Source organism: Calliphora vicina, chromosome 1, assembly GCF_958450345.1.
Source record: "Calliphora vicina chromosome 1, idCalVici1.1, whole genome shotgun sequence".
NCBI classification, from domain to species: domain Eukaryota; kingdom Metazoa; phylum Arthropoda; class Insecta; order Diptera; family Calliphoridae; genus Calliphora; species Calliphora vicina.
Window position 1 is genome coordinate 46,615,635 of NC_088780.1, and position 11,055 is coordinate 46,626,689.

General features: G+C 31.4%; 1 protein-coding gene across 1 annotated transcript; it reads left to right on the forward strand.

Moving 5' to 3' along the window:
• The first annotated feature begins 2,394 nt into the window (after positions 1–2,394).
• On the forward strand, positions 2,395–4,380 carry LOC135963976 (uncharacterized). Its single transcript, XM_065516009.1, has one exon. The coding sequence runs from the start codon at positions 2,395–2,397 to the stop codon at positions 4,378–4,380; it is 1,986 nt and encodes a 661-aa protein (XP_065372081.1).
• The last annotated feature ends 6,675 nt before the right edge of the window (positions 4,381–11,055 follow it).

An 11,055-nucleotide genomic window follows, 5' to 3' on the forward strand; every position in this document is an offset into this window, starting at 1 on the left:
CTTTCATCACTAAATGATTATTTACATCACTTACATTGATCTCATCGAATCTGTCTTGAAACAATTTTTACTCTTTTGTTTAAGAGATGTATATCGTGGCTATTCTGACCTTCCATCTTATTCATCACGACTTGTTTTGATTCGACTGCCAATATTAAAAAGCCGAAGAATTATGCTTAATGTTACATTTCTTGTAAATCTTTAAAATGGAAATGTGTTATCCGATTTTCTTTTAAATAAGTTATCAATAAATGTGCCTCAAAGCTCATTATGATTCAATAACCCACTTTATTTTAAAACTTTTTGAAAAAACTACGAAATGCCAGATCCGTTTAGGAAATTATGTTATGTTAGTTTAATGAAATGTTTAACTTTATAGATTTCACTTTAAATATTGATGTTATAAAATGTAATATTATTTTAAATTTAAACATTTAACATTCTTTACATTAAGAACAATTTTATAATTTAACACTCAATTGGTCAATTCACAAGGTCTCTTTAGATGCAATAACAACATTTTTAAACCATTGTGGAATATTAGTACATTATGATGATATGACAATAAGACCCTTTGTGAATTGACCAAATATGTAAGAATTATATCCATAGATTTAATTAAATAGATAAATAAATCAAAGAAAATATGATGAAGATCAGAGCCAGTAATTATAATTCGAGCGTGAGTAGAACAAGGTATATAGTGACAAGGAGGAGTTTTATATCCATTTTCGCAGAAAATAAACTCCTTTCAGAAACTAAGATAGTCGCATATATTGAAGTTTAAAAAAATATTTCTTCCAACAATAAGAGATCTCATGGAATCTGCTCTTGTGATCTCATATAATCATGAAAACGGTTTGATGGTTAATCTGGCGAGACCAAATTGTTACTTTTTAGCAGAAAATCCAGGAATTTCGACCAGCACATTTAGATGGTGCGATTCTGGAATTTTCGAGGGAATACAAATACCTAGCTGTCGGGGAAACGTAATATAGAGAGTCGAAAGGCCTTTGGGAAAACCTTACCAATGCTGGTCATCTCTATAATCTGTACAAGGTACAGAGTCTAGACTATCTTGCAATTACTATTTCCATGAGTTTCACTCATCAGGCAAGTCAGAAGACGGTGCTGGACATACCTCTCCTTGATATCTACATCAAATACACCTTTGCTAAGTCGGCTTTAAGTCTCGAAGGTTCAAATGAACTAAATCATGAACGTACGCAGAAGAAATATATAGTATCATTATATCTAAACAAGAATATCTAAACAAGATGACTGGTCTGCAAACTCTGTTCACCAGCGAGACGTTTTTAAACCGAAATTGAGTTATTGCCACAGATTTCTTCAGTCAAACAAATAAAGGGTGATTCATTTGGAGTTTTTCTATACAAGCTGTAAAAAAATAATAATATGCAGACTGTACAAAGGTTCCCTCCTATACGATTCGATCATACATAATTTTGCAATCGAAACGGTAGTTTATAAGATTCAGATTTAGTACCTCTTTTCTGCTATTGAACCCACTGTACATTGTTGTGGTGTGAGTCTTTCCATGATGAATTGTCAAACAATACTGAATGAAAATATGATGATGATATGCCACTATAAATAATTGATCTTTGGAAAAAAAACAAATGAAAAAACCGTCTAAATGAATCATCCATTATTAACTACCAGGGTATTATTTACAAATTTTTGATAAAACTGAAAAATTACAACTTGGCACTGCAGTGATCCATGGTTCAGGGTTAATGCGATACGTATTAATGATAACTGATAACCCATTTTACAGTCCCTAATGTAAGGGCCGGTGTGGCAATATCTAAGAATGTTGAAAGGCTTGAATTATTATCAAAATTTTTCGTTTTTAGTCTGTGATTATTTTATAGTTTTAAATTTATGACCTTTAACCCCTTTATACAAAAAACGAAATGTATGAATATCATTATCTTTATGTAATACTTTCACACCTCAACTGAAACCAAAATGAAATGACGAATTCTTCCCAATCTGCAGCACAGTGTAATTGATATTTTGCATCAATCTAGCAAATTTATTTCCATATAAAATGTGGAAGTATGGTTAAATTTTTGAATTAGTTGGCTAAAGCCGCTTTCAGTGCACAATTCAAAGCAAATCTAATAAAATTAAGAAATTAAGTGAAAATAAAAATATTTTAGTAACAAATTCAAGAACAACTAACAAAGCCAGCTAACAAGAAAAGAAAACGTTTCCAACTGTTGTTTAGCATTGTTACTCGTATATAAATATAACAAAAAGTAGCAACACGCAACATACATGGTTGTATGTATGTATGTATATTGTGGCATGTATTCGTAACTCTAAGGCAATTGCATAAAATTGTTGCTACCACAGCTAACGGGCAACATGTTAAATTTTCAACTATTTATAATAATTGGAGCAAATGTTGTGGCAACAGCAACAAATATAAATTTGAAATTATTACCATCTACAGCTATACAAACTAAAGGCAACAACAGCATCAACGGCCACCGCAATATTGATGATGAAGCATTTGTACAATTTTTGAAATATGTAAGCCAAGAGCAAAGTTTTACAACAATTGTTATATTGACAAATTGGCAATATGCAACAACAGCAGCAACTGCAACAACTTCTACCTGGCAACAACATGACTATTGCGTAAATCTTAAATATTATGTGGAATATTTCCAGCATCACTTGGAGAATCTACAGCAGCGGCAGCATCATGCTTTAATACCCGTACTACTTTTGCAATCCCAGCAGGCCGACTACATGCTCCACAAGAAATTCAACAGTGAATTTGTAACGATTATTTGTATACCACCTCTTCCAACATTGCCACAGCGACAGGTCATTACAAAGGTTATACAGAATCATTTATTACGTGCTCTTAGCAAAAATCTCTTATACTTACGTAAAAATCGTGTCATATTCCGCATGGATTTTAGCAGACATGAAGGTGAAAATTTGCAAAATATTGAAAAGATTTTAAAATACTGTCACATGGAACAAATCATAAATATTATGATCATTTCTTATCAATTTCCCCACAACGATACAGTTTATTTTACATATGAAAAGTTTCCTAAATTTAAAATGACAAAACACAGCTGGCATAAGGAGAAGCAAATATTTCCCAATCAATTAATTAATTTAAAGGGTTATAAAATGTCTACTCTACCCGATCAAATAGAACCCAGATCGATGGTGTATAACGATAGCCAAGGACAACAGCAAATTTGTGGTTATGTGGGTCATTTTGTGCGCTACTTTGCCAAGGGACTTAATGCCTCGCTGATGTTGGCCCACGAAGTTAAGGAAGGTGTTCCCATATTCTATTCCGATATTTTGAAATTAACACGCAATCATACATTGGATATACCCGCTTCATTGACTGGTCCTATTAATGACACCGACTGGTCGGAATTTTCCTATCCCTTCGAAATAGCCAACTGGTGTGTAATGTTGCCCGTGGAAGCCGAAATATCATTGGCCGAAATATTTTTAGCTGTTTTAAATCCTTATTTTCTAAGCAACCTTTTAATACTCTTTATATTTTGCACTTTTCTATTAATTATGGTTTTTAAACGAATTTCCTCCTCTTATCGTATTTCTGTATCGGATATTTTAATCAATGACAAGGCATTTAGAGCAGTTTTGGGACAGGGCTTTCCATTTAATGAACAAAAACTCGACTATTTTGTGGTTTACATATTTATTTTACTATTCTTTGCCGGTCTTGTGGTGGTCACTCTCTATGGTGTATTTTTGGGCAGCTTTATGACTAGTCCACCCAAAACACCTCCCATAAGAAGTTTTGCCGATCTAGAGAATTCTGGCATTAAACTATTCATTTCTCAGCGGGAGTATGGTTTCATCTATCCTTCTAGTTATCTACAATATCCTCGACTCTTTCATATACTGGACTCTTACGATGAATTTGTGCGCATACGCAATACTTTAAATACCAGCAATGCTTATGTTATTACCTCCTCCAGTTGGCCTGTTTTTGCGGCTCAGCAGGAACTATTCTCTCGTCAACTGTTTCGCTATACCACCGATTTATGTTTCAGCCGTTATCTTCATTTTTATTTCATTTTACCCATGCATTCGGTTTTTCGAGAACCTTTACAATTGTTGACTTTAAAGGCATATTCGTCTGGTTTGTTTTTCCATTGGTTTGAGTCGAGTTTTAATGAAATGGTTTTATTGGGCCGGATGTCCTTTACCGATATTACTGAACCGCGTCAGTTGATGCCAATTGCTGTAGCTGATTTGAAGATAATTTTTGTGGGTTTTTGTATTTTGTTAGTGGCAAGTGTGGGCATTTTTATTGTGGAAATTTTTGTATATCGTATTGGGATGTAAAGAAGTAGAAGTACTATATTCGGATGTGACAAAGAAGGACGATTTCTTTAGAGGTTTTTTAATTTTAAATAAAACTCTTAAAATGTAATTGAATGCCGAAAGAACAATCTATGACATTTACTTTGTATACCCACCATCAAAAAAGAGAAGGGTGTATATTGATTTTGTCACTCCGTTTGTAACACATCAACTTAGAAAAAATGTTAGCCAGCTAGCTACTTTCGATTGCGCAGTTTCGTATTTCTACAGACAGACAGATGGACGGACATCTGATGGACAGACATAGCTAGATCGTATCTATGTCCGTCCATCTGTCTGTCTGTTAAAAACACATGGCGCTAACTGGCTAACATTTTCTCTCTGTTAATAAAGTTTGTTTGGTATCGAAAATGGACAATATGAGTCCATGATTTTACCTATATGTCTCCACAAAATACTGTTTGAGCAATCATAAATATGTTGATAATTCTGCAATCCTTATAAAATGTTGCACGAATTAGTTCTAAGTACTCTGGAATTATACAGGCGAAATTCGGGAAATATTTTTCCCTAGTCTCCATACAAGGCCCTCCTCAGAAAATGAATTGGACATTCATAATTGTTTTATAATTACACGGTGCTGGGTTATAGGTCTTGTTGAGTACACTACAATTTGTCTCTAAAAATTTCAGAAACACCCTGAAATTCAGAAGTTATTCTAAAAAACCGTTTTCAGTGATTTTCGTCGACTTATCGACCTGTACTTTAGTCAGTTTTTGTCCGATTTAAAATTTTTGAACGGGTTTCGAGAGAAAACTGATTACACTTTAAAATGACGTGCATTTTTGATACATTTGTAAGTTACAAGTATTGTTTTTAAGAATATCTAAAAGAAAAGTCAAATTTATCAACTTTTTTGATTTTAGTCGCTTTTCATTGCTTATTTTGATATGAAAGCTTATAAAACTTTATACCAACATTTATAGGAAATTTAGTTCTTAAGAAAACATGGTTTTAATTATTCAAATCGGATGGAAATTGTAATAGTTATTCAACTTTTAATTAACACCATTTTTAGTATTTTCTCCCCCAGCGCACAGTGGGAGAAAACCCTAATTTAGTGGACCTAAATTCGTATCTTCTAAACGCTTGGCCAAATTAATTTCATTTATATGGAAATATTGCAGGCAAGGAGGTAAGCTAATAAAGTAATGCAAAATGGGTACTGCTACTTCAGTAGAATGAGCGGGAGAGGCTGCTAAACTACACTACCTCGGAAATTCTATACTATTTTCAATTGTAAGAAATTATTTTAATATATCTTTCAAAAAATTTAAAATATATAAGTAATTTTATTTATAGCAAGTAACTATTTAAATCTATAGATTTTGGACATTTACCCTATTGCCGGCATAGGTCGAAATATTCATATAAAATTAAACTTTTTTTAGTTTTATTAATAAGTTTATTTTTAAAAACGAATAACAATTATTAGTTATGAAATGATTTTATTTCATTATTATAAATAATTTAGTTATAATTAAACAATGAAATAAAGAGTAATTAAGCTAACTAACACTTGTTAGAATTTTGTGAATTTTTATTATTCAGAGTCTGATGAATCACTAGGAAGTAATGGATCCAACAAAAGTTGCCTAACATCTTTCGATAACGGTTCCACTTTTTTATAGCTTGCAGATGAAACTAGAGATGCTAATCGGGACTGATTTTTGAAAATCCCGGGGTTCGGGATTTGGTAAAGAATTTTTCGGGAAATCTAAAATCCCGAAAATTATAAGAAAGAAACGTACATAATTATGTCTTTATAATTGAAAGAAAATTTTTTATTTAGCAATTAATTTTTATTAGACACCAAAAAGCTTAAAATACTTGCATGAGTACATTATATAAGAACAAATAACAATAACGATAGGTCTTAAATCAAATCCTATTTTGCGCATTTCGTCTTTTATCCAATGATATTTCAGTATTTTTTTATTGGATAAAAGGCGAAATACGCAAATGTTATATTTTTAATCTAAATAAAGCACTACCATATTTAAAAGGACTCATAATTTTAAGGCAAATTTGGTATATGGGCATTTGTTTTTAGCAACTTGTAAGTAGTTAGAATTACATAAATTTCATTTTTATATAATGTAATTACCAATAACACTTCTTATATACAATCTTAAAAAAATAAGGAACAAATTTAGTACGAGATTTTACATCGTCCCAACGAAAATAATTTCTTAAAAAAATTATATAAATTCACCTCGCACTTTTTCGCAGCTAAATTTTTTACCATATGTAATCTGTAATATGGCCTTGATATTGGTAGAAAAATTAGGACTGCATCTCACAGCATTAGTAACTGGCAACCTTCCGAAAATTCAAAAAGTAAAAAAAATAAAATTCTATAAGAATATGACCATTGGTTATCACAAATAGCGGAAAATATATTTTTATTTTTCTGATTTACCAAGTCTCATATTCCATCTACATAAAAAAAGTAAAAAATACAACTTAAAGAAAACCTTGTACCATCCAGCTTAATAACAACTTTGAAACCAATTCTTCATAAAAAAAATTTCTGAAATATTTTTTACATTTAAATAGTTGTCAATACCAAACCACTGTAGTTATTAATAAATGTTAAATATTTTTAAGTACAGCAACAACTATAGATTGAAACTACATAACAATAAATCAAATATGCGAAAGTTTTTTTTTTATTTTGCGCCACTAAATTGTTGATTTCTCCCACAGTGCAGCGCATATAAATAAAAAAACAAAAAACTGTAGAAAAAAAATATTTGTAAAAATTTAAATTTACAAGGTAAATTTTTTGAACTTTTTTCAAAAAAGTTAAATAGCTTTTGCAAATATCTCATTTTTTTCCATATAAAGTTGTTTTTAAAACACTGTGCAAAAAAGAATAGGTTTTCATAGAAAAAAATTAAATTAACTATTGTTGAATTTGAAAAATTACGAAAAAAATAAAAAATTAAGCGAAACTTTTTTAAAAACTTACGCAATTTTTATTGATATACATTTTCTGAAAGCTTAATTCTTTGTCTATCCATAATTGTTTAAAATTTCGAAATCGGTCTAAAAATGTGTGAGTTAGTGGTACTAAAGTACTACGACCTACCCTAAAACAGTTTTTTCAAAATAACTCAAAATTTTGAGGGTGTTTCAAAATCTTTGAAAACGGTTTTAGTATATCCTAATCTAGGCCTACAACCCTCATTAGGTTGCTTTTCAAGTTCTGACAAAAAGTGTCATTTTGTAGCAGAGTGTAATTAATATCGTGATGAAATTTTACATAAATAAGTTTTATATAATCCTAAATCTTTCTACCAACTTGTGTGAGGATCGGTCTATAATAGACCCTACATCCGAATATAAACTCTTACTTGATAAAGATAATTGCATTCAAATTTTGGCGGAGTCTATTCTGTATGAGGTCTATTCGCAAGTTTAAATTTTCGATCTCTTTTTTCAGCATTGCTATCGGTATCTCGCAGGTTATGTTGGCTTTCAAAAATTGAACAGCATCGACGAAAATTTGATCACACGATCTTTGGGGATCAGGTAGTCACCGAAAATAGCGACGGTCGATGATGTAAACAATATGTTGCTCAAAGTGCACGAATAATGTTTCATCCTGAACTCTGATTTTTGTTCTACAGCTAAATAACACAACAAAATCAATTTTTTTTCCAAAATTACAAAGTCCGACCAATAAATTTTGATAGAGGAGACACAAAAAAAGACTCGTTTATCGGCGTTTTGAAAGTTTACATCTGAATTTCATTTGAGGGGGTTTCCCAACTCTGGCAGATTCTTATTTTTAATCGTCATAATAAACCATGTGATCTTTACATTTTAGGTATAAAATGTGTTCAGCAAATTTATGTAAAATGTTACGGAGAACATTTTTGTAGAATATGTTAACCCTCTAAATCCTCAAGGCATGGGTATTTTTTGTCCTTCTTTTTAAAAAAGAGCAAACCATTAAAAAAACACCATTAAAACAGGGATTTAAGGGTTTAAAATGTTCCGCAAAAATATTATCCGTGAAATTTTACTATAAGTCCCTGAATACATCAAAACGGAAAATTCAACCAAAATGTCAGAAATAAGACACAACAAAAGAGAGTCTAGAGTTATTTTCGCATTTATTAAGAATTTTATTTTAAAGTACCCCAAAAATTTTACATGAAAAAAAAAATAGTTAAAATTTAACTAAAAATCACTAATATCTCTATTATTTTACGTTCGATAGCAAATTGGGATAGGAAGTATTCATTAATTAAATTTTTTTAGCTGTAGGCAATTCCACTTCATTACCATACAATGTGCAGCATTGTATCAAAATGTATTGGTCGGTCCTTGTAATTTTGTTTGTGTTGTACAGTGTAATTTGTAGATTGTTGGTAAATGTAAAACGGTAGATGAAGTCAAATTAATTAAGCACCTTATAATGTCATCTAAATGGAATGACAAATTTGTTGATCAATTGATTAACAATTTTTGTAAACACAAGAATTTAGCTATTTCATTAATTTAGTACATCTGATCAACTCTCTATATCTCACTAACTATCTATTTCTATATACAACTAAAACCAACTCTCATTTAAATAACATTCTCCCTCTCTCTCGCTTTAATTTCAATAAACCTTCAACTAATTCTTTTTTTAAAAATAAAAACATGTAGATCGATCTACTTAGATCTGTAATTTCAAGATAATATCAACACCAATAAATACCGGCACGCTTACATTAATCCAGTCCAAATATATTCTCTGTCTCACACTTACACACCTCCATATACATATGTATAAAGTTGTAGTTGTATGCAGGTAACTGATGTGATTGAACTGGCCGCCTATTGCAATTATAAAATTTCTGCACGTTTTTTATTGAATCAGAAAATTTTGTTTTGATAAAACTGTCTAATGTTAAACTTACGTTTAGACTTGTTAATTTGAAATCTCTTTCCAATCAACCTTAGTATATCAAAATCATACAAATAAACTATTTTTCAATGTACTTTACCACAAGTATTTATAAACTTGTTCATTTATACATTCATACATACATGGTATAAGTAGTTATATAGATTTTAAATTGATATAATATTTTTTTTTTAAAGTTAGAGATATTTATTTAAATGCACTTAATGCTTATAATTGTGATTTAATTAGTTTAATATATTTGCCGTATCTCAGAAATGGTGAAGACAAAGATCGCCCAGACGAGCCAAGAAAGTTTGAAGACCAAGAATTGAGGGCATTACTCCATGAAGATTGTTGTCAAACTCAATAAGAGCTTGCTAAATCATTGGGATCTGCTCAATCAGAAATTTCAAAAATTCAAAAGCAGGGAAAGATGATTTTGCATATCCGAAATGCTGCTTGAACGCTATAAAAGAAAATCATTTTTGCAATCATTACTTGCGATAAAAAATGGATACATTACGATAACCCGAAACGTAAGAGATCGTATGTGAAGCCCGGCCAACCAGCCGAATCGACCAAAGCCAAATATCCATCGCGCTATGGTAATTCTCTGTATTTAGCTCGACTAAAAGTGTCCTATCTATTATGAGATGCTGAAATATGGCCAGACCATCACAGAGAACCTGTACCGAACGCAACTGATTCGTTTGAAACGCGAATTGCGTCTAGACATGACACCGTAATATTCCATCATGCCAAATTTCGGTCACATGTTGCAGAAATAAATGGCTTGGAAGTTTTTCCTCTCCCGCCTTATAGTCCAGAACTTGCCCCGTTCGACGACTATTTGTTTCGATCGATCGTTCTTGGCTTCAAAAGATATGTATGCAGTTCTTTTGGTTAGGAATCCATATCTTGTCAGAATGATGAGAAAAGGTTATAGCTAACAATGGCTACTACTTTCAATAAAATAATAATATTTGATTTGAATGCATCATAGTATAATAGTAATATCATACATAGTATATTACGTCCAATATCAATCGTCTCATACGGAAGCTGCATTATTCCAGACTGATTGGTTGAAATATAGAAAATACATCAGCAGCCATATCCACACTGAAGATATCAACGATTGTATCAGAGACTTCAAGTCTCTAATCTTTTCGGCCTTGGATCACTCTAAGTGTCATATTCCTCCTAAACCTAAAATGTGTATTTCTAATACCGAAAAATAATATACTCCTCCTCGAAAAGAGGAGATGTAGAAGAGATTGGCATCACAACAGGCCAACTGCTGCTAAGCATAGGCTGTCCATTACAAGTAAGTTATTAAAATGGGCCGTACAAATGATCCAGGGGCGGCACTATGGGGGTTCAAAGTAGACATGTAAAATTTTTAAACACCTGTAATTTTTCTGTTTCCCATCCGATTTCAAAGTTTTTTTTTTATATTTTTGGGAAGCTCTCGGCAAGGACTTGAAAAAACGTGTGCTCTTTATCTCTTATAATTTCCGAGTTATAGGCATTTCAAAATTGAGCCATACCTTGGTTCCCTTTCTTAAAAATATAGGTCGGAATTTTGGACCAAATGGACTCGATTTTTTTTGTTGGTTAAACAATTAAAGTACAAATAATATACAAACGATTTCAGAGCAATGTAATTTATTAATCCAAAAATAAACGACTTTTAATTTAAATATTAAAAAAATAGTTGATTTTTACTG